The sequence below is a fragment of the Lontra canadensis genome, unplaced genomic scaffold, assembly GCF_010015895.1.
Source record: "Lontra canadensis isolate GAN:19392208 unplaced genomic scaffold, GSC_riverotter_1.0 scaffold35, whole genome shotgun sequence".
Classification (NCBI taxonomy): domain Eukaryota; kingdom Metazoa; phylum Chordata; class Mammalia; order Carnivora; family Mustelidae; genus Lontra; species Lontra canadensis.
The window spans coordinates 8,724,715-8,745,659 of NW_022631029.1; the positions used below are offsets into that span (position 1 = coordinate 8,724,715).

Sequence of the window (20,945 nt, forward strand, 5' to 3'; positions counted from 1 at the left end):
GGTGTCAAGCACTGAGAACTCTGTTTTCGGGGTGAGTCATCAGGGAGAACAGCTCTTCATGACAGACGGGCCCTCTGCCATCAGATCCCCTGGACAGGGCCTCCCTGACTGGGAATCAGAGGGAGAGAAAATGAGTAAGGATCTGAAGTGAGAGCTCTGGGAAGGTGGTTTTAACAGTGGGCATGTGGTGGTAAGGGCGGAGTGGGAGTAACAGAGTTCTTATTCAGCTGGAGTTGCCATGGAGACCAAGCCCCGGACTCTAAAGTCCCCAAGTTTACTGTTGAACACGATGAGAGGGCTGTGCAAGGTGGTCTGACAGAGCCCAGGAGCCATACCTCAAAGAACTGCTTTATTGATACTGCAAGGCTGGGCCTGGCTGCCCACTCAAGTGGTCCTGTAAAAAATACTTGGGAGCTGTGGCTCTTCTGGCCCAGAACCAGCCACAGCCACAGCAGAGGGAATCAGAAATCTTCACACGAACATAGTCTTTCTGAGGGTGGGCAGGGAATTGCAGTCCGGCACTGGCTGGACCCCCCAGAACGTTTTTGGCAAATCCTTGCCTTGGCTCAGGGCTCTTGGCAACCAGTATCAGGCATAAGGGTTGGCCCAGGCACTGTGACACCAGTGTCCCTGTAGCCACTTGCTTGGGGCTATCTGCTGAGGTAGAGTCTTACCTCAGAGGGCCTGGGCTGGCTGATGGTTCAGAGGCCCCATGCCTGGCATAGTGGTTGTCTGGAGTTGGAACCACGTAGCAAGAGTCCTGGGTAGTGTTGGCGAGAAATAGCAGAAGGCTGTGGAGACCCCCCAGCAGGCCTTCTTCCCTCTCCTCAGAGCAGTCAGTGCCCTGGAGTAGCTGAGAGGAGTCAAGGGGGAGCTTGGGAGAGGAGGTGCTACACTCAAGGTGGTCTGGAGTTACAGCTTCGGGGGAGCTGCCTCGAAGGTGATCAGGCTGGATTCTGGGGCAGCCCCCTTTCCTGGGAGCATGGGGGCCTTGTCTGAGGGTAGGGGGCTATCCACCTTGTCCCCTGCCTCCTCTTCATCGTCGTCCATGCTTGGCCAGACGGACTGGTCCTCCACTCTCTTCAGCCGCTCATTGAGGGCCTTCAGGGCCAATTGCCTGGAGTCAGGGGAAAGATGACAAATCACTTTGGGTTTGGACTTGGCTCATGCCCTATATTCTTGCCCCATGAAGGTGGCTCCCCCTCCCACCCAGCTTTCTCTTAGAATCTAATGCATTCCCCTTTACCATGAAAGACCGAGGGCTCCCCAGGGACTGGATAGGACCCACTCAGCCATCAGAATAAGGACCCAAAGGGCTTGGCTGCCCACACACAGAGCCTTCCCTTCATAGTCCAGGCACCTCCAGGCTTAGAGGGCCAGAAGGGTGTCTGCCAGACTGGCGAGCAGGCCAGCCTCAGGAAGGATTCTGAGGATGGTGCCTAAGCATGGGCAGAGCTGGTACCCCAGGGAAGATGGGTAGAAGGATAAGTCCCTTGGATGTGGGCACTGATATCACATCCAAGGAGAGGGTTATTACTTCTCTCTCTCTCCTTGTTAGGTGTGTTTTGAGTCTCCTGGCAAGGGTCTGAGGGGAATGCTGGAACTCAAGCACCTGTGTGGGATCTCAACCTGGGAAGCAGGGCCAACTTGGGTCAGCCCATCCCTCCTAACGGACTCTAATGTTTTCCTTCCCGGAAGAATCCCCACAGCTACCAGGACCTGTGTTAGAGCAGGGACACACCAAGTCCTTGCAGAAAGAGGAGGGACAGCTTATGTGTGTAGGAGACAGGCCAGAGCCTACGGTTCCACTGGACAAACCCTTCTGGACCTTACTTTGGGGGGAGGTGGGAAAGTTGACTGGAAGGTATACCTGTGCACTTGGGACTCTAGTTTACCCAGGAGGTGGAATGCCCATGCTGCCAGCTAATACTTCCAATAGTGGTAACTCTGGAACCCTGATGCCTCAACCTGTCTGTGCTACAAGGATGGGGGACAGCCTGTAACAGCCTTCCAAGTTCCATCAGAGGAGCAAAACCGCCAACATGCCAGACAACACGACAGGAAAGGCAACAAGAACATGGGCACAGAAAATGCTAGCCCAGTTCCATCCTGTGCTCTAGCCTGACATATGGCAGACTGGCACAGATGGACAGTTCCCTGTGCTACCTAGGCTCCAGCCTGGAGACAGCCTTGCCAATTCTGTCTAAAGCCCGCCAAAACAGAGGTAGTGGCATAGTACTCACTTCCTCACAAAGGTCAAAGATAGGAAACCCTGCCTCGCACTACTAGTAGCCCTTTGGGTTTGGGAGCAGCATGCTGCTAGAGGCCCAACTGGCTGGAGAAGTAACAACCACAGGGCTATGCCAGGAACCTAGCTCCTGACAACCTTCCCTACCTCAGCCTGCCATTTTCTTGGGCCTGAGCAGAGCTGTTTTGAATCTCCAGCCAACCCTAACTAATCCAAGACTTCTCACTAAATAAAGAGTCACCACCGGTATCCGGCCCCACCTACAGGGCTCTGAGGACAGCTCAGTTTCTACCAGGTTCAGCCGTCTTGGTCCCACCTTCTCTACTGGATAAAGTGAAGACAGACCTGTCTTTAGGATTCATCGGCCACAGAGATACAAACCACAGGGCTCACAGTAATGCCCCGCAGCACGTTTTGTGTACTTTTCAACACCCACCACCTTAGGCCATAGTAATCTGTGGCCCTTCTCCAGCTGGCGACTCCTTCAAGAAAGGGGTGTATCCTACACTCAATGCCACAGACCCAGTGGGGACTAAGCACCGGGATAACCTTTCAGGTGAATTCATAAAGCTGCCTGCCAAGAATCAATTTAAGAGGTGAGCAAAACCAAAAGCCTTTGGCAAATCCAGAAAGCAGGAACAGAGTCTGCTCCAGATTTCACTACTAAAGTAACTGCCTAAAAAAGAACTTCAACAATGATGTTGAAAATGGAGCTGTGACGACTCTGGTAAGTCTACAGACCTGGGAGAGAGAGAGAGACAATTGGATTAAAAAATGTCTTCCCAGCCCTGGACAAGGTGCATTCAGTGAATAATTCAGCTGGGACTCCAGATGGTGCAGATGGCTTGGTTTACAGATAATGAAGGTTGTCTCCACTCCCTTTGTGGTCAGCAGGCTCCCGCGGTGGGTCACATGGCCTGTCCCCTGGGTGTGGTGACACATACATGCTGGAAGGACAGGATGGCAAATCTAATAATACCCTGAGGTTTCCCCCTCAATAAATTAAGTGGCAGAGAAGCACAGCATCTGAATTAGGACCCAGGAAGAGGACATGGTTCAGCATTTTGAAATTGGGGTGGCTCAGACCACCCTGTAAGGAAGGTCTTCATGTGTGTCCCTCCCTCAGTGGGGAAATAGGACCAGCAGGTTGTTTCTGGCTCCCATAGGACCAGTGTCTAGGATTCCAGGATTCTGAGACAAGGTCAGGATTATGTGTACCTGACCCTCCATTAACCCTTACACAGTACCAAAGGAAACTGGACATTTCTTAGGACTTGTTAAGTGGCCCGAGTGGTGTGAAAGGCAAATTGCACTCCTTCATGTTGGAAAGTGCTACTGGAGCCCGGCACCTAATTGCTGAGTTTCTCAAGGCCACAAACCAGATTTTATCTCCCAAGTCTGTCCCCACACCTGACCCTTGGCTGCCAGCCAACACACAGCAAGCACAACAGATGGCACGAGACTCGGTCAATAAAAACTCCCTTAGCTCAATAATGTTTTGGAAGACTCCACAGTACCTTCTTCGCTCTGCATCCTGAGGGTCTGTGCCTGGGAGGCTGATGGTGATGGAAGATGGGGCACCTACATCATAGCGCTTCACTGTCTTCTGGCATATCTTTACCTTCACCAGGAGGCTGTGCACCAAGTTCGCCAAGAGCCCCACCACAGGCTGTAGGATCTCAGGGAAGAAGGTGGCAAAAGCAAAGTGGTCAGCCATGTCCCCTCGGCCTCGGCTATGGCGCTGGTAGAAGCGAAGATACACCCAACTGGAGAGAAGCCCAAAGCCATAGGAGGCCAGTGCTGGGCTCTGGAGCAGCGTGGCCAGCCGCAACAGCAGCAGCAGCCCCAACAGCAGCATGGGCACCACGCTGACGCGCACCTGGGGCACACGCAGGACCACGCAGTCCCCCATGGTTTGCTTGAGTGCCACCAGGACACCACCCAGGAAGCCCAGGGCTCCGTGGATGCGGATAGTGAAAAGGTAGACCAAGTTGAAGGAAGCCATGTAGGTGAGGAGGTAGGCGAAGGCCCCCAGCAGCCCCACAGACACATTCACCACTGAGAAGAAGATGAGCAGCTCCAAAGCTCCCCAGAGGGGCTCCAGCAAACGTCCAGCCACCACCACTGTGGCCAGGCTGATGGCCACATCCCACAAGTGCTGTTCCATCAGCCCATGGGTGGCCAGGGTCCAGATCCAGAAATTGGGCGGAAAGAGGTAGCCTGGGGTGACCGCCAGGCAGCCGGTGTCCACGGCGAAGGACAGCAGGTAGAGAAAGAGTACTGCCGCGCACAGGGTCTTTACCACCACGCTGGCGCTGGCCAGAATGGCCCCCAAATGCTGGCGGGCGCCCGGCAGGGCGCGCTGCATCTTCCCGAAGGGCGTCGGCCTGAGGGAAGGGTCTAGTGTGTCAGGGGCCTCCCCGGGGCCTCGTCCCAGTCCGGCCCCGACGGGAGGCCCGAGCCCGGCCTAGTCACTGGCCTATGGCCCCGGTGAAGATTCCACTTCTGGTTGCGTCCGCTCCAGTCCAAAAGGGCCGAGCTGGGCCTGGTCGCGGGCCCGGGGCCTAGGCCCCTCTTCGGGGACCTGAGGGAAGGCCCTGGGAAGCTTCGGCACGTCTGCCTGCCGTCCTGCCTGCCTGTGGGCCCCGCGCCAAGCTGACCCGGCTGGCGTTGATCTCAGGGCTCGGCCTCTTCCATCCACTCAGGGGCCCGATGGTCTGAGCCGGACTGGAGCCTTGTTCTGGGCCCCAGTCAAGTCTCGTCAGCTCCGGCTCGGCCTCGGTCTCGGCTGCGACCGTACCTCCTCCCTTCCCAGGCGCCGACAAACAGCGGTGCTGCGCCTGCGCATCCGGGCAGCGGCGGGATGCCCTTCCGGCTCCGAGGCATGCTGGGACACGTAGTCCTCTCCTGAAGACGGGGACGAGCGGAAGTCAGAGTTCTGTAAAACTACAAGTTCCAGGAAGCTGTGCGCCCCGGCTGTTCCGGTTGATAAGAGGAGGCTGTGCTGGGGAGGTGTAGTGCTCAGGACCGTTTCCGCTGCCTGTCCGGGTTTGGGGAGGAGTAAGCTGGCTCAGGTAACCTTGGGAAGGCTCCGGGTACCCGCGCGGCAGCACAACTGAGGACACTCGCTTGCTGAATTTCCTGGGAACAGTGACTCCGTGCATGTACTTCTGAGTACATCTGAGTGTGTCCTTGTGGACAGGTGTGTAGGTAAGAATGTAGGTGGTCTTGGTGTGCGTACCAGTGTTCGGGAACTCCCGAAACTCCGTAGTCCGGTGTGTGCCTGACCTAGGTTGTATGGGTGTATGGGACCTGACCCAGATTGGGATTCTTGCTCTGCCATTTGGGGGCTCTGTGACACGAGCCAAGTTCCTCGATTTCATGAACCGTAAAATGGAGATGATGACAGGACCTAGCACGGTGAGGGTTCGTGGAGACTGTGATGTAAAATGCCAGTCCACCCTAGGTGCCCAGTGAGTGTATTGCTCAGGCTAACCTTGTTACTAGTGTGGTGGAGCTGCGACTCGAATTCAGGACTCCTGCCCCCAAAGAGGCAAGACTGGGCTCCTTTTAGTGACTCTCTTCCCTGCCACAGATTTCTCATCTCTGGCCCTGAGGAAGAGAGGTCTCCCCGACAGACTTGGGCCAGGGTATTTACTGCAACAGTGGCTTCCTGCAGTTTCAGAGCAAACTGATTTTTTGGTGTATTGAGTCACTTTTTAAAATTATGCATAAGTAATTAAAATAATTATACGACAAAGCACGTTTATAAAGTGCAGAATCCATCCCTTCCTTTCAGCCACTGATCTCAGTACAAATCCCAGTGTGCACATAGCCTTCCAGGTTACAAAGGGTGTTGACGTGACACCCTTTTCTTTGCCTAGGGTCTGGGTTTTCATTGGATGCCACCTAGGGTAGAGTTGCCAGACTGAGCAAATCGAAGTACAGGGTGTACAGTCAAATTTGAAATTCAGATAAATGAATGATTTTTTAGTGTAAGCATGTCCCCAGTCTTTTTAGTATAGTGCAGTACTGGAAACATTCTAAAAAAAATTCGTGCTTATCTGAATTTCAGATATGACTAGACATTCTACATTTTATCTGGCAACCCTACCCCAGGATCTGGGGGCTCTTGCAGGGCATGGAGCTCTCTCTGGGGTTACTAATTAGGCATTGTTCTGTGGCCAATCCATGGAGGGGAATGAGGATGGGCGTCTTTGTGAAGGCCTGGTTCCAGCCACAGGTCACCTCCTCTCTGAAACCTTTGCTGATTTCTTGCCCTTCTCACCATGGAGGAGAGGATTTCTCCTAAGTCTCAGTTTGTTTATCTGCAGTATGGAGACAAACTAGTACAGGTCTAAGGTTGTCGGCTGGCTGCCCACCCGGTGCGTACAAAGTGTGCGTCATGGAAGAGTGAACATCAGCAGTACCGGGAAACCTCTGTGCTGGTGGTTACTGGTTTTTCTTCTTGAAAAGAGTGTGAAGGGTCACATGGACTAGGATTGATCATTAAGAGAGTTGGGATTAAATTGAACAAGGGCATAGGCAGGCCAGAGGAAGGTCTGAGAGGATTAACTGAAATGGACTCAGTCTTGGGTTCCAGCATGAGCAGTGGTGGTCAAGGAGAGCACTGGGCTTTAAGCGTCTTCTGGGCTGGAAAGGAGCAGTGGTCATGCTTGTGGGTGGGCCAGACCCTGGCCTCCTCTGGACAACAGGATGGGGCCCTCAAGCACTGGATCCTGGACCTGCGCCCAGTACCACTAACTCATCGCTCCAAGTGGATGACCTGCCCACTAGGTCCTGGTGGTCCGCCTTGATGTCTAGACTCCTGCCTAAACTTGAATCTCGTCTGTCTTCTTTCTTCCACTGCCTTGGCCTTTAAGGACAGCTTTTCTCAGAGGCTTTTGAGGTTATATGAGAAAGGATGTCAAAGTTCTGGCACTTTGGAATACCAGGAAGCATTATGCCCTACATCCACTGGGTACCTGGGTTGCAGTGGCCTTCACTCCCGGCTGAATGGTAGATGCGACTTTGAGGTCATGGCCACCTGTCTTCAAGCTACCCAATCCCCACCCTGAGGCAGACACAGTGGATGGGAACCATTTGAAGTGAAAATATGAACATTATTTAATAACTGATCTTCTGTAATAAACCATTTGAAAATATTTTACAAGGAATCACACACACGATATTTTACAAAGTTTCTTGACTTTTTTGTCACTGTGTTTTCTGACTTGTCTGTACAAAATAGAACAACAACCAAAAAAAAGGGCGCAGAGAAAAGGAAATGGCCCCCCAGTCCCCCACAGATCCCTCGAGCCCGAGGTGAGGGGGCAGCCAGGTCGGGTGGGTGATGGGAGGGATCAGACCCAGCTCGGGGTTGGACAACTACCTGATGGGGTTGTTTGTCAGTTTTCCTGTTTTTTAAACTTAAAATATATATTTTTCTATATATGTTTGATTCTTTTTTATTTTTATATTCTCCATTGAGCACCTGACTACACTACAGTTACACACACGCCCCCGCAAGACATGGCTGGCATCTAGGCTGGGTGTACAGCTTGGGTGCCCACCCTGGCACCAGCAGCGGGCATGGACCATACACACACACTGAGAAAGCAACAAGCAACTTGACATTAATTAACGGAGCCATTAATTAATGCATCACCCTCCCCCCTCCTCCCAGTCCATCTGAGCCTCATGGCCACATCCCCCTGCCCTCCGTCCCCCACTTGCCCCCAGGCTGGGATGCCTTTAGGGGAAATGATCAGAATGAATGGTGTGAAGACATGCGCCTGGGCCCAGCCTCTGTGTGTGCAGTGTGTGTACATGTGTTTATGCGTGTGCAAGTGTGTGTTCAGCGGGGAGGAACAGTTTGCCACCCCCCCCCATTGGGGGCATGGAATGTGTGTGTGTATGGGTGTGTGAAGAAACAGGGAATGGGCACAGGCCTGAGTGTGTAAGGGCCAGATTGGGGGTGGGATGGCCCAGCCAGGAGTGATTATGTCACTCTGGCTAAGGCAAAGGGCAATGTCTGGTGCAGATTCCTCTGCCGAGAGGTGCAGGCAGTGGCTTGTAGTCCCGCTGGGAGCATGACACTAGTGCGAAATGGTTACAATGAGCACCTGGCGGGGTGAGGGACATTTACGGGATACTGGCGGCTAGGGTGGGACAGAGGGGTTGTCACCCCCTGCCCCAGCATTTGGCACTATTTGACATTCAGCTTTAGAGACAGAGGACCAGCCGGGCTGCAGGTCAGATTAGAGGCGGGTGGTGAGCAGGAGATGAAGTGTGCATGTGCCAACCCTCCCACCAACCCCTTGCCCTGTGTAAGGCTTTGTGAGCCCCCACCCCCACCCCACCCCATGGTGTGTGTGTGTGTGTGTGTGTGTGTGTGTCCTCCTTGGTGTGTCTAATGTGAGTTTCTGCCCTCAGGGCTCCAGGTGTGTATGGGATTGTGTCTGAGCCAGTGTCACAGTCACTGGCCTGTCACCTCTAGGGCTGGAGGAAGGTGGGAGGTGGCTGTAGGCCAGACACAGGAGCCCATTGTGGGGCTGCCTCAGGACTTCTCTCCTGCAAGGACTTAAGCTGGGATGCACAGGCCTCAAACTGCCCATCTCAACTTCATTATTACCAGGGAATCCAGATTTGGTCCTGGGTGGGACCTAAGGGCCAGGTTAGAGTAGTCCAGCTGGGGCAGGGCCTAGGTCTCCCGCACAAAGGGAGCCTTGGGGCAGGGTGGGCAGTGGAGGCCTGGTTTGGCACCAGTACTGTGGCTTCCCTGTCCCAGCCCTCAGGGGTAGGTGAGTCCAGTGGGAATAAGGGGTCTGGGGTCACTCTGACGGTTCAACGTCGAGATGTGGCTTGGGGGCCAAAGACCTGCGGTGCCCTCCTTTGGGATCCCCCCACTCCAAAGCTCAGACTCTTGAGCCTGGCCGCTCAGGTCCTTCAGTGAGGGAGGAGGCGAGGCTCTAAGGCGGGGTGTGTGGGTTAGGGGAGTAGGGGAGAGACGGGGAGGCCTCGGGAGGGGTGGGAGGGGGACGCTCAGACGCGGCGCGAGGCGTGGGCGTGGACTTGGGGTTGCGGCCGGGGAGGCAGGCCCAGGAGGAGCAGCAACTGTAGGGAGACCAGGACGCCCAGCGACGGCGGGAAGGAAGCTCCGCGGCCACAGTCTGAGGTATCTTCCTGCAGGAAGAGGCAAGGAGCGGGTCGGCCCGGGTGGCCCGGGGAGGAGAGGGAGCGCGAGGTCAAGTGCGCCGCCCCCTCCTCACCGTCGCGTTGTAGTCAAAGCAGATGTGCGGGCCTCTCCGGTATCGCGGTCTCTGCACCAGTTCACACTGCTCCGGACCGTCCGCTGGGCATGGGTGGGGAGTCAAGGAGGTGGCAGGGCACGGAGGGGGCGCGCGGGGCAGGAGGGGGAGCGCGGGCGGCGGGGGATGGCGGGGGCAGGATACAGTGTGTCTCCTTCTGCAGCAGCCGGCCAGCCTCACACTGGCTGCAGAGAGGCTTCTCGGCCACCACGAAGAGAAGGTTGGTGTTCGTCAGTCTCTGCGCGTGGAACAGCCTGGAGGCAGGACGGGAAGGCGGGGCGTTGAGACTCGCCCCGCCCCTCCCCGCTGGAGCCCCGTCCCCGCCCCGGGCCGCGCCCATCCGGCAGGCCCCCGGCAGGCCCCCGGCAGGCCCCCGGCAGGCCCCCGGCAGGCCCCCGGCAGGCCCCCGGCAGGCCCCATCCCACCGGCTCCTCCGGTCCCGCTCCCCGCCGGCACCTGGAGCAGTTTCCGCAGTCGATGATGGCGTTGTAGGAGGCGTTCACCGACCCGAAGTAGTACTGGGTCTGTTTCATGACGCAGCTGCTCTCGCGCGCCTCGGGACTCCCCTCGGCCTCCGCGGGGTCTGCGAGGGCCCAAAGCGCCTCAGCCCTACCCATACACCCCGGCCAGCTCCCTTTGGGATGGGTCTGAGCTTAGACTGGGGAAAGGGGGGGGGGTTCGAGGAGGGGCTTCCGAAGCCCCACCTACCTGCGTGGAACCAGCTATGATAGATGAGGCCATAGAGAAGCTGCTGGAACAAGGACCTGAAAGGGCATGGGTCACTGAGTGGGGGAGTGGTCACCAGAGATCAGTGCCCTGCCCCACCACCTCTCTTGAGCCCTCCTTCTGCCCAGGGAACACCCTCCCTCTGTCCCCTCCCCCTGGGACTCACCAGGCGGCAGCCGAGGTCCACCAGGCCAGGTTAAGGAAATCTGCAATGGTGGGCTGCGGTGGAGAGAGGGGCGTGGGCTGCCGAGGCTGTCCCCGGACCTGGGTCACCCCGCCCCCAACTCTCTCGTCAGAGATGGAGCGTCATCTGTGGGCAGGTGTCCCAGGGCCGCCCCTCCCCCTCTCCATCTCTTGGCTGGGCATCACTGGGGCTCACCACAAAGACGCCACGGGGTGCAGCACCCAGGTTGCCGGGCGGCTGGGGGGCGCAGGCTGCCTGATAGTCGTAGGACTCTTTGCGGGTGTAGAAGGAGTTGTTGTAGAGTGCCAGCATCAGGTTGGCATCGACCTCACTGAAGAACCTGCCCACCTGGGAATGCCAGGAAAGTGGCAGTCACAGGATTGGCAGTGCCACATCACCCCTCCCCCTGGAAGGCTTGAGTCCTGGTTCCCCTCCTCCCACCCTCTTCCTGCCCCTCACCTGATCCCACTGATGATTCTGGTTTGACAGCACCAGGAATCCCCCATCGTCAATGAGGACACAGAGCAGGTCCTGGGAGGTAGGGAAGGGGGAGGAGGATGGAGAGGGGCTCAGGCCTCAGACCCTGGCAGTCAGGTGGTTGGGTCAAAGGGGCACCACTCCCCTCACAGGTCTGGTAAACCTGTGAGGTCAAGGTGGGGATATTGAGACACCCGTCCGCCCCGCCCCCAACCAGGCCAAGGGACAGGCTAGGAGTTGCAGCTGGGACTAAGAAGTCTGGGATTAGGGTATACTACGGTTCAGGGCCCACGTACCTCATTGTTAACCTCGCAGTCCATCTCACAGTGGCTGCTGGGGCCACACTGCTGGGCAGAGAGCAAGGACTGTAAGGTGCCCGCCAGTTCTCCCCCTCCCATCACCCTTCGTACATCTGGGTCCCCAGGCCATCTGCAACAGCCACTGTTTCCCCAGAAGGCACAGGAACCACTCTGAGTGAGTGGTAGGAGTTCCTGGGGGGTGGGGGACTCAGTACTGCTGGGCTTACAGCCCCCACCCCCGCCCAGGTACCTTCTGAGGCTGGTCCTGGTGGGTACGGTTGCTGGCTAGCACCTTGAACTTCTCAGCCCAGGCCTCTAGGTCCAGCTTAACACCTACCACTATAGAGGACAGCAAGGGGCCATCAACGCCCGCCTGCCTGGGCAGCACCCTGTCCATCGTCTCTTTCCCCGCCTCTGCCCCAGGCATTCACCTGCTGGCCTCAGCGAGCGTCCGCCCAGGCTTAGCTCCACAGCTGTACTGACGAGGATGCCCACCGTGTCATTCTCCAGCTCCAGTGGCCTTAACAGGGCTGCAGGTGGGGTGGGGAGGTCAGGAGTAGGGGCCGGTGGCCATACTGACCGCTCTGTGCTGGGCCTGTGGACCCCAGAGCCCAAGCCAAGCACCTGGTACCCAGTGTAGCGTTGACACAGCCTAGCTCTGTCTTCTCATTGGCCCCAGTCTTGGCTCACCTCATGTTCGAGAGGGGCCTCAGAGAGCAGAGCCCAGCCCTGGCCGAGCAGACAGGGAAGCCTCAACTTCCCACCAGCTGCTGGGCAGCTGGGAGGATACTCACCGTCCTGGTGTGGGGGTCTGAAGACATAGCCACGGTTATCCAGGCTGCGGCGGTAGAAGCTGGCATTGAAGGGCTCCGGGTTCTCCGTCCAGTCCTCAGCTGCTCTGGTTACCCGAGATGGACAGAGGTTGGTGGAAAGGGTGGTGTGCAGGGGACAGTGTCTCAGCAGGTGCAAGGAGGCCTATGGGTGGCGGGACAGAGGCAGGGTCCCAGGCGGCGGCAGGGACCCCGGTGGCAGGTAGGTCACTTACTTGTTGGGGAATACACGGGTGATGCCGCCGTCGGTGGCAGCGAACACAGCTAGAAGGCTGTACCTGAGGGGCAGCAGGGAGGTGAGTCACAGGCCTGCCTTCTTCAGGGCAGTGCCAGGGCCTCTGGGCCCATCCCAGCCTCCTGCCCCCACAGGCTGGGCAGTGCCTACGTGTTGAGATCCTGGTCCCGCCACACACGCTCCACCAGCTGCTGTGTGATGCCCGTGTCCAAGATCAGGTTGTGCAGAAGGAAGTTGTTGCCTGGAACGAGAGGGTAGGGGTGGAGAGGGCATCTTCTTGTGGCTCCCTGCCCACTGTCCCCTGTATACCTCACACTGTCTGGAGCCTTCCCCACTCTCTCGCCCAGACCCTGCCCTGGGCTTGGGTCTGCATCATGCCTGCCCGGTCTCGGGGTTCTATTGGGCTGCCTCCCTTGGGGACTGGGCACTGCCCAGAGCCGGAGGCCCCGCCAGGCACTCACACTGCTTGGAGTCTGGAGTCACTTTCTCCATGAGCTCAATGAAGTTTTTCAGGAACTCGGTGTTGTTGTCTGAGGCGTTCAGGTCCTTGCAATACTCTCTGGGGACAGGGAGGGGTGAGAAGAGTGGGCTTGGGGGGCTGGACAGAGCAGAAGGGCTGAGGCTTCCCAACAGGCCTGGCCATCGGCTGAGAAGCCTGGACCTCAGCTGGGGACTGTGTATTCCTGCTGGCTATGGCCGTGTGTGCCCTGCAGGCTGCCACGTCTGGGGGTGGTGGGCAGAGCTGACACTAGAAAGATGGTCCGCTTCCTCCAGTCTGGCAGATTCTCCCTCCTGGGTATAGCCCCACAGAGCCTCCCACCCCTCCTGTGTAGCTGGACCGAGATGGCCCACGGGGGAGGCCCCAGGAAAGGCCTCATGGCCGGCTCGTCTCCTTGTACGCTGAAGTACCTGTGGGCACCAGGTGCGTGAGGAACCAGCACTGGCTTTGTCAGGCTGCGTGTAAGCCCTCGGCCTGCCGCCTCCTGGCTTCTCACATCTGGACAACTCACTTAAGCTCCCCGAGCCTCGGGTTTCCCCCTCATACCACAGAGAGTGTCAGGAAGTCAGGGGGAGCACGTGGGGCCTCAGACTGGCCGTTCCTTCTGCCTGGGATGCTCCTCTCCCAGAAGTGGACAGGAGAAATCCCTCACTTCCTCAAGGCCCTTGCTGGGCTCAGGTTCTGGGTCCCAAGAACGTGGGAACTTTGGGGGCATGAGAAGGCTGCTTAGGGCTCTGTTCCCCAATAAGTCTTGGTGCTGTCCTTGTACCCTGACAGATGGAGCTCTCTTTCCTGCCTAGTCCCGCGCCCCTGCCACCAGCCACCTCCCCACTGGCCTGGAGGCAGCAACCTTAGAAATTTTAAAAAATGCGCTGCTTCCCGAGGCTGTGCTAGGGCCCATGGTTTGGTGAGGCACCTGGGACGGGATCTCAGTCCCCACTTGCTCTCTGGCCCCGATGGCCTTTGTGCTCTGCGGTGGGGGGCACAGCTGACACGTGCAGAGGGACACCCGTATGGTTGTGTTTCAGCTACAACCCCCCACCCCCTGCCGCACCTCCCTGCCCCAACACTATGTACATTTACAGCTGGGGATTACTTCCTTCACTCACCCAATACATAGTTACTGAGCTCTCCTGAGCCAAAGGTCCAGAAGTGACAAAAACAAACCCAGTCCCCTCTCTCAGGGCTACATGGGCCACACAGGCCTTTTCACTCATTGCCACTGTCACTCATGACCATAGACTGCCCCCCTGCAGTACATTCAGACTCTTACAAATGTACACAGTTACTCACAGATAAAACACTCATCTACAGAGAGTCGAGAGCAATCTGTGGGAGCATGCTAACACGTGCACACACGTGGAGGTCAGGAGTGTCCAGAGCCCCCATGTGGTGCTTGAGAGTGCCCCCAGGTCTCTGTCAGCTGCCCCACCTGCCCCTTGTCCAGAGCGAGGTCGCGGGGAAGGGCTTTGCCACGTGGGGGCCTGTGGGCCTCCTCACTTGTGGGGCAACAGGCAGAGGGTGGGCACCTGAGGATGTGTGTGCAGGCTGAGTGTGCACTTCAGGGAAGGCCCAGGGTGCTGGACCCCGGCCCCTCACTGGCCCGAGCAGCTCTTCAAAGCCCTTGTACTCCCCACCTGTGAGCCAGAAATTCAGCACTGCCCACAGGGGCTCTGGCTGGCTCATCCCCAGACCCACACAAACACTGACTGACACAGAACAAGGCTGGGGTGCAGGGTGGGGGTGGGGTGGGGAGGGCGCCACAAACCAGAATAGCAGCTGCCCAGAGATGAGTGGGCTGTGGACAGCCTGCTCAGGGCAGAAAGGGTCCTTCCTGGTGTGGCCTGGGAGGGCAGGGAAGATGGGCAGAGTCCGGGGGCCCTCCCGTGCCAGGCCCAGTGGGGGCTGCAGCTGGGGGGAGGTGCTGGCCACTGCTGCCTGGTGTGGCCACATGGTCCAGGGATGCACAGGGGTGCGCAGCCGGGGGCTATGCACGGGGTGGGCGGGGCGAAACCGCACAGGGTACACACACACACACACACACACACACAGAGCTCCAGGCAGCAGTGCAGGAAAGTGGGGGGAGGGCGGGGGGGGAGGGCTGGGGTGGTTGGGTTTGGGGAGGACACCTCAGCAAGGCCACACGCAAGCTACCTGGGAGCAATGAAAACATGTCCTTCAGACTCAAAGCTGCTGGGGAGCAGGAACTCAAAATCTGCAACAGAAACGGGGGGTTATCCGGCGGGGGCTGGGGAGGCAGGAGGCCGGGGGGGGGGGGGCTCAGAGCTGAGGGGGGGGGGGGGGCGGAGGGACAGGGAAAGAGGGTGGCTTGAGGGAGGGGGAGACACCAGCAAAGAGGGAACCCGCCACTTCCACGTTCAAGTTCGAGCCAGAGAGAAGGGGCGGGCAGAGAAACGGGGTGGGCGGGGAAGGGGGCGGAGGGCCTGTGGAGACCACGCATCGCAGGAAGAGGGCAGTTATAGCCAATATGTTGCCCAGGCCTGGTCCTCTGCCGGCAGTGAGTCCCGTGGCGCGGCTGTATATGCTTCCATACGGCTGTGTATAGCACATATACACGGACACACACACACACATATATATATACACACACTGCTATATATATGCATGGTCTGGGGGAGGCGCCGGTCTCGCTCTTATCACGTCCGTAATGGAAAAAACCGCATGCGGAGCTTCCTTTGCCTCCAAAGAGACTCTGAGGAAGGGAATTGGCTTTTGGCTGCGGATTTTTATCTCTCTTTGCTGCAGCTGTTTGCATTTTGGTAGGTCTCGCTTTTGTTCCGTGTCAGGCATCAACATGGCCAAACCGAGGGGATTTCTCATGGGCACAGACAGTCCAACCAGAGACAGGGTGGGTGGCTGGGGCTGCAGTGCATTGTGGGGGTCCTGCAGTCCTTCCTGGGCTGAGAGGCTGGGTGAGGGGAGACTCTTAAGGTGCCTGGGAATGTTCCCAGGCTGAGGGAGGAAGGTTGGGAGCCGGTGGGGGGATGGGAGTGCTGCTTGATCATGTCCTGTCCTCTTGGGCTGGCGACATGAGGGTGGTGAGGGGGCTGGCGGAAGAAGAATGGGCCTCCACCTTCCCTAGGACCTGTCTGGGTTCAGAGCAGCCAAAGAGGAATGCTGGGGTTCCAGGAGTTGTGGGGTGCTCTTGAGGGATCCCCCAGTTGGGCCTGTGCACATGTTTGGGAGTGAGCACATAAGTACATGGGAGAGCTTGTGTCTGTGTGAGTGTGCATGTGTACGACTGTCTCGCTGGGGTTTGAGCCTCTCCCTGCTGGGCTGGGTCAGCTACCTGCTGGTTCTGCATTTTGGGGGCAGGCTGCCCCTGCCCCATGGCCTGTTGCACTCTGGGCAGCCCACCTTCCAATCCTGTCCTCGCCAAGGTTCCGATCTCTCTGTCACCGTAGGGCTTTATTTTTGCAGAAGAGGGGTCTTATCTGTTCCCAGATACTCCCACAATGCACTGCAAGATTCCGGGAGGTGGGCTTGGGGTGCCTGGAGGGGCTGGGCAGTCAGTCACTGGTTGGACTGTTGCTTTCTGATGGGACTGTGAGGCAGGGTTTGGACACAAGCCGACAGGGAATGGGTGTGGGGGAGGGGAAGGAGGAGAAAGAAGAAGGAGGTAGGGAGACTAGGCTATAGTTGTCATTGTTACCAGAGCCCTGCATTTCTGGGGACACTGGGAGGGATGTGGAAGGGGGAGAAAAGACAACTCAAGCCAGTGGGAGTAGGGCCTGTTCCCCACCCCAACCCAGGCCACTGGGGCCAGCCCTATCCCTTTGCTGAACTAGGCTGGATAGGGCCCCTGGGGCTTCTGGGGGAGCCCTGGCTTCCAGGTCATCCCCTTGTGGCTCTCCATGCCCCTCTGTCACAGCACTCCCTGGGCGGGGTGTCTCTGTGTACCGGTGGCAGAGCCCCTCCCATGCTTCCCTTTCTCGCTCTCCTTATTGTCCACCTGAGTCTATGAGTTCCCTGCCTGCCTTCCTCCAGAGTCTCTGGCTTCGGTTATCTCTAAGAGCCAGAACATTTTTCTTCATCCCCAGACTGATTACCTCCAAGCTCTTTTGCTGGCCCTTGGGGTCCAGACACATTTCCTTTCATTCCTGGCTAGGCTCACCATCCCTGAGTCTGCTTTTACTTCCCAGGGGAACACCTTCTCCATACCTGGCCCACCTGCCCCAGTGGCAGTGGGTACCTCGGTTGGGCTGGGCCAGCGGGCTTTAGCAAAGCAGTGGGGGCAACAGGGGACAGGGGCGTCAGCACCTAGGCCAGTGCCCAGGATGGTTGGGTCTGCCTTGCTATCCCAGTGGCATGGCTGATGCTCCATCCTGCCCGTCCCAGGGCAGAGCTTCCAGAGCCTCTGTCACCCCTTGGGGAGCTGCCAACTTCTGGACCAACTGACAGAGACCACAGGAGGGAGAACTATCCCAGAGGAAGCCTCAGGTGGCCGTGGCTTTCCTTTCCCATAAGCCTTTCATAAGCCCTGTGGAGGACTTCTCTAGCCCCTCCCTGCCTATCAGGGCCTCTGCTGTGTGGGGTGGGAGGTGGTGGAGAGGCATCCAGCCCTGTCCCCACTGTTGAGTTGTCTTGAAGGGACAGAGAAAGTGGGGATGGGCAGGGACCTGCCCAGAGGGAGCAAGGAGGATGAGGGGGGGGCCTGAGCTCTCAGAACACCCGGAAACCACCTCGCAGGGGGGGGCCAGGAGAAGGGCCGCTGGCTGTAATAGGGGTTTAGGGATGAGGGAAAAGGCAAGAACTAGAGGAGACAAGGGGATGCTGGGAGGAGCCCTGGAGAGCAGAGGTTTGGCTGGTTCCTGGGCAGGGAGGGGGGCAAGCAGGGGTGTGAGGGTGGATGGGGTGGGGAGAGGAGGGTGCACTGGTTCTGAATATACTTGCCCTTCAGTTTGCTGATTGGCACTGGGACAGTCCACCAAGAGAGAAAGCGAGGAAAACAAAAACAACACAAACACAAAAACAAACGAAAAGGGGGAGGGGAAGGGGAGGGGCACAAACAATATTTTATTCAATGGCTGTTTGAATGAAAATATTGTGTCTCATCATCATACCGAAAGGAAACTTCTTGCAAAAAAACGACATGAGAGAGAAAGAGAGAGCGAGAAAACTCAAAGGAGATGAGCCCCAGTCGGCCAGGCAGGTGGGGGGCGCCCGGTGGGGCCGGAGCCCCAGCCTCCCTCCCAGTGACTCCGGGCAGAGGGCAGGCGGGGCCATAGGCTCCGCCTCTTGGGGGAGGCCCAGGGTGAGCAGGACATGCAGGGATGAGCCACAGGCAGAGGAGTGGGCAAGGGAGGGAAGGAAAAAGAGAGGTCCAGAGAGGAAGAGAAGGGGAGAGGAAGGAGGAAGAAGAGGCAGGGAGGGTGGGATGGGGGGATGAAGATGGGGAAGAGAGCAGAGGGAGGGAGGGAGAGAGAGAGTAGGGATACTGGAGTAGGGGAGAGAGAAGGGAGAGGGAAAGGGGAAGGCAGAGAAGGTGGGGATACAGGGAAAGGAGAGAAGAGGAGGGAGAAGGGAGAAGGAGAGAGGAGACAGAGGGAGAGAAAGGGGGAGAGAGAAGGAAGGGCAGAGGGAGTAAGGCAGTGGGGGTCAGAGGAAGGTGAGAGGGCGGCTGAGGGAGGAGGAAAATGAAGGAGGATGAGTGGGGGGGTGGAGGAGGGGAGAGAGAGACCCTGGTGGGGGGGTGGCACGACATGGGGAGAGAGCTACAGGGCGCTGGGGAGAGGAGAGATAAGAGGAGGGGGTGTCTTCCAAGAATGCAGCCCCCAGGGGTGTGCGGGGGAGGCAGGCTAAGGGGAAGACACGCAGTAGGAGAAACTAAAATCAAAAACCTCAACGGAAATCATGAGAGAATGATCTGGAACCAAATCTGAGAAAAGGCGAGCATGCAGATTTCCACAGACTTTTGGATGGCTGGTGCCCCAGCCTGCGGGTGCCTGGGGGGTGGGCAGACTGGGCAGGAGGGGCTGCCTTGCCACCAGTGGCTGGCTCTGCTGCCTGGGGCCGGCCAGGGTGCGGGGCAGAGGCAGGGGTGCAGGGCGCAGGCAGGTGCCGGGCCACTTACACTTGACCTGTAGGATCTGGTCGCTGAGGTTGGCTTGGAGGTAGAAGGTGCTGTAGGGCGGGAGCACAAGCCCCAGGCTGGGGAGGAGGAGAGGGAAGGAGCATATGTCACTGCTGGGGAGAGGGGGGCCACATGGACATCCGGCGCCCCTACCCCATGGCCTTGGAGCTGGGTAGAGTGGCATGGGCTGTGACGTCTCTTCTGCCCGCCAGGGCCACCTTGCCCTGGTAGCTGTGGGAGATTAACTCCCCAAACTCTCCTGGACACCTCAGGATGCCCAGCCCAAAGCAAGTCCCCACCCCAGCAGCCCCTGCTCCCAGACACCTAGCCAGCCTCCTCAGTCAGGCCAGCAGACTCACAAGGGGCAGAGCACTGTCAGTGAACTAGGCTGGTGGGAGCACAGCCATGGGAGAGGGGTCCTCGGTCCCCAGAGGATTAGGCCGTGTGAGGGCCAGTGGAAAGCAGGGCTGGGCTGCCACGGTGAGGAGCAACCACAAGCCAGGACGAGGGTGTGAGTGAGATGGGCTCTGGGGGCCCAAGAAGACAGACTCCTCAGCCCGGGACCTGACCCATAAGGGTACTTCTTCTGAGGGCTGTGGTGCCTGCTGAGAGCCAGCCCAAGGATGTGCTGAAGGTGACCTCCTGGGTTCAGACACCCAGGGACACGATCCAGGCAGGGGTGACATGAGAGGGCGGGCTGGCATGGGAGACATCAGATGCACTGTCTTGTCTCTGTCCTGTTCTTTCAGGAAATGGCCCTTGTTCCTGAAGGGCCAGCCAGAGGCCCTTGGGGGACTGAGAGTCCCGGGGTGAGTAGTGAGCAGCCCTGGCTGCTGGTGCCCCACTGGGATCCTGGCTGCAGCCCCTGAGAACCCGCAGACCCCGCCCCTCCCTGCCGGCTCCGCCCCGCCCCACTCACCTGTAGTTGGTGCTCCTTATGGGCACCCAGGTGTAGTTCCGCACCACCTCGTCTACGTACCTCTGAGAGAAGAGGCTGGGTCAAGTACTTGGGCCAGCAGGCAGGGGTGGGATGGCGTGCGGGAGGGCGCCCGCCCTGATTCTGTCCCCCTCTACTGTCTTCTCACCTCATCCAGGGACTTGACCAGTGTTCTGATTTGCTTGTGGCCCTTGTTGCCATCAATCATGCTCCGACGGATCTGGAAGGGGAGGGATGTGAGCGGCAAGGCCCCTGCTCTCAGCTGCTCTGGGGGCCACCATCTTTACTCCCCTCCCTTCCCTTACCTCCTCCTTGTTCTCATCCTCCAGCTCTGCATCCAGGAAGTCCAGAGTCACAGGCTCCCGGAAGTTGGTGGTCTGTGGGTGGCAGGGCAGGAGGTCAGGGGTTGCCATCTTGAAGGGTCTACCCTCCTCCTGACTAACCCCTTGGCTCACCTGGGGCTTGAGGTTGGGGTGCAGCAACACGTAGCCGTTCAGATCAATGGCAAACACATAGCCGTTGGCTCCAAGCTGGGGGCATAGATGAAGGGGCTCAGAGCCTAGGGGCCAGGCAGGGATTCCCCAGACTCTCGAGCTCTTCCTCAGCCTGCTTTCCATATCACTGGGGGGGTGCCTGCCTGGGCCAGGGGCCCTCACATGCCACGTGGCCTTGAACCTGTTTCTCAAATCAAGCCCAACACGCTAGTGTCCCTTGTTGAGGCTGATGGGGTCCACGGGACCACGATTTGATTTGGCCTTCTGCCCCCACGACTCCTGGTTCTCTTCAAACTGTCAGTCACCTAGACTGCTCTGCTTCCTCTGGCCCCTCAGGGTGGCCATCCCCTCCCCGTCCCCTCCCCACTACTGTTTCCTTCTAGTCCCCATTTCAGTAGGTCGCATAGGGAGGAGGGTATCCCTTCCAGACAGAAGTAAAGGAGGAGTGAATGGGACCTTGGACTCACCCGTAGCTCTCTAGGCTGTTTTCTCACTGCACATGGAGGCCAACGACACAGGGCCTTCATGTGGCTCCCATCTAGGCAAGCTGTCCCACACGTCCCATCCCCCACCCTTTTGCAACCAAGACCGAAGCTGCCTTCGCCACAGGCC

At 58.2% G+C, this 20,945-nt stretch overlaps 2 protein-coding genes and 1 long non-coding RNA gene across 10 annotated transcripts in view; 1 reads left to right on the forward strand and 2 right to left on the reverse strand.

Annotated features, from left to right (window-relative positions):
* Window positions 1-332: 332 nt before the first annotated feature.
* Window positions 333-5,060, reverse strand: TMEM115 (transmembrane protein 115). Its single transcript, XM_032868151.1, has 2 exons — window positions 3,766-5,060; window positions 333-1,117 (listed from the first exon to the last, which is right to left on the reverse strand). The coding sequence occupies exons 1-2, from the start codon at window positions 4,614-4,616 to the stop codon at window positions 913-915; spliced, it is 1,056 nt and encodes a 351-aa protein (XP_032724042.1). The 5' UTR covers window positions 4,617-5,060; the 3' UTR covers window positions 333-912.
* A 42-nt stretch (window positions 5,061-5,102) lies between these two features.
* LOC116873912 lies at window positions 5,103-7,700 on the forward strand. Its single transcript, XR_004383910.1, has 2 exons — window positions 5,103-5,692; window positions 5,727-7,700. It is a non-coding gene; the product is annotated as an uncharacterized LOC116873912 (long non-coding RNA).
* CACNA2D2 (calcium voltage-gated channel auxiliary subunit alpha2delta 2) overlaps window positions 7,351-20,945 on the reverse strand; it is a 138,915-nt gene continuing 125,320 nt past the window's right edge. Inside the window, exons 18-39 of one of the 8 annotated variants that reach the window (XM_032868143.1) lie at window positions 20,295-20,369; window positions 20,145-20,216; window positions 19,988-20,059; window positions 19,822-19,883; window positions 18,903-18,979; window positions 17,723-17,743; window positions 14,963-15,023; window positions 12,771-12,868; window positions 12,460-12,550; window positions 12,290-12,352; window positions 12,039-12,142; window positions 11,676-11,774; window positions 11,495-11,583; window positions 11,242-11,289; window positions 10,928-10,999; window positions 10,664-10,816; window positions 10,451-10,503; window positions 10,267-10,322; window positions 10,015-10,141; window positions 9,703-9,812; window positions 9,520-9,608; window positions 7,351-9,433 (exon numbers count right to left, since the gene is read on the reverse strand). In XM_032868143.1, coding sequence (XP_032724034.1) covers window positions 9,293-9,433; window positions 9,520-9,608; window positions 9,703-9,812; window positions 10,015-10,141; window positions 10,267-10,322; window positions 10,451-10,503; window positions 10,664-10,816; window positions 10,928-10,999; window positions 11,242-11,289; window positions 11,495-11,583; window positions 11,676-11,774; window positions 12,039-12,142; window positions 12,290-12,352; window positions 12,460-12,550; window positions 12,771-12,868; window positions 14,963-15,023; window positions 17,723-17,743; window positions 18,903-18,979; window positions 19,822-19,883; window positions 19,988-20,059; window positions 20,145-20,216; window positions 20,295-20,369 — 1,833 coding nt within the window. In that variant the 3' untranslated portion in view covers window positions 7,351-9,292. Of the gene's footprint in view, window positions 9,434-9,519; window positions 9,609-9,702; window positions 9,813-10,014; window positions 10,142-10,266; window positions 10,323-10,450; window positions 10,504-10,663; window positions 10,817-10,927; window positions 11,000-11,241; window positions 11,293-11,494; window positions 11,584-11,675; window positions 11,775-12,038; window positions 12,143-12,289; window positions 12,353-12,459; window positions 12,551-12,770; window positions 12,869-14,962; window positions 15,024-17,722; window positions 17,744-18,902; window positions 18,980-19,821; window positions 19,884-19,987; window positions 20,060-20,144; window positions 20,217-20,294; window positions 20,370-20,945 lie in introns of all 8 variants that reach the window. The other 7 variants (XM_032868142.1, XM_032868145.1, XM_032868144.1 and 4 more) reach the window with 7 other exon arrangements.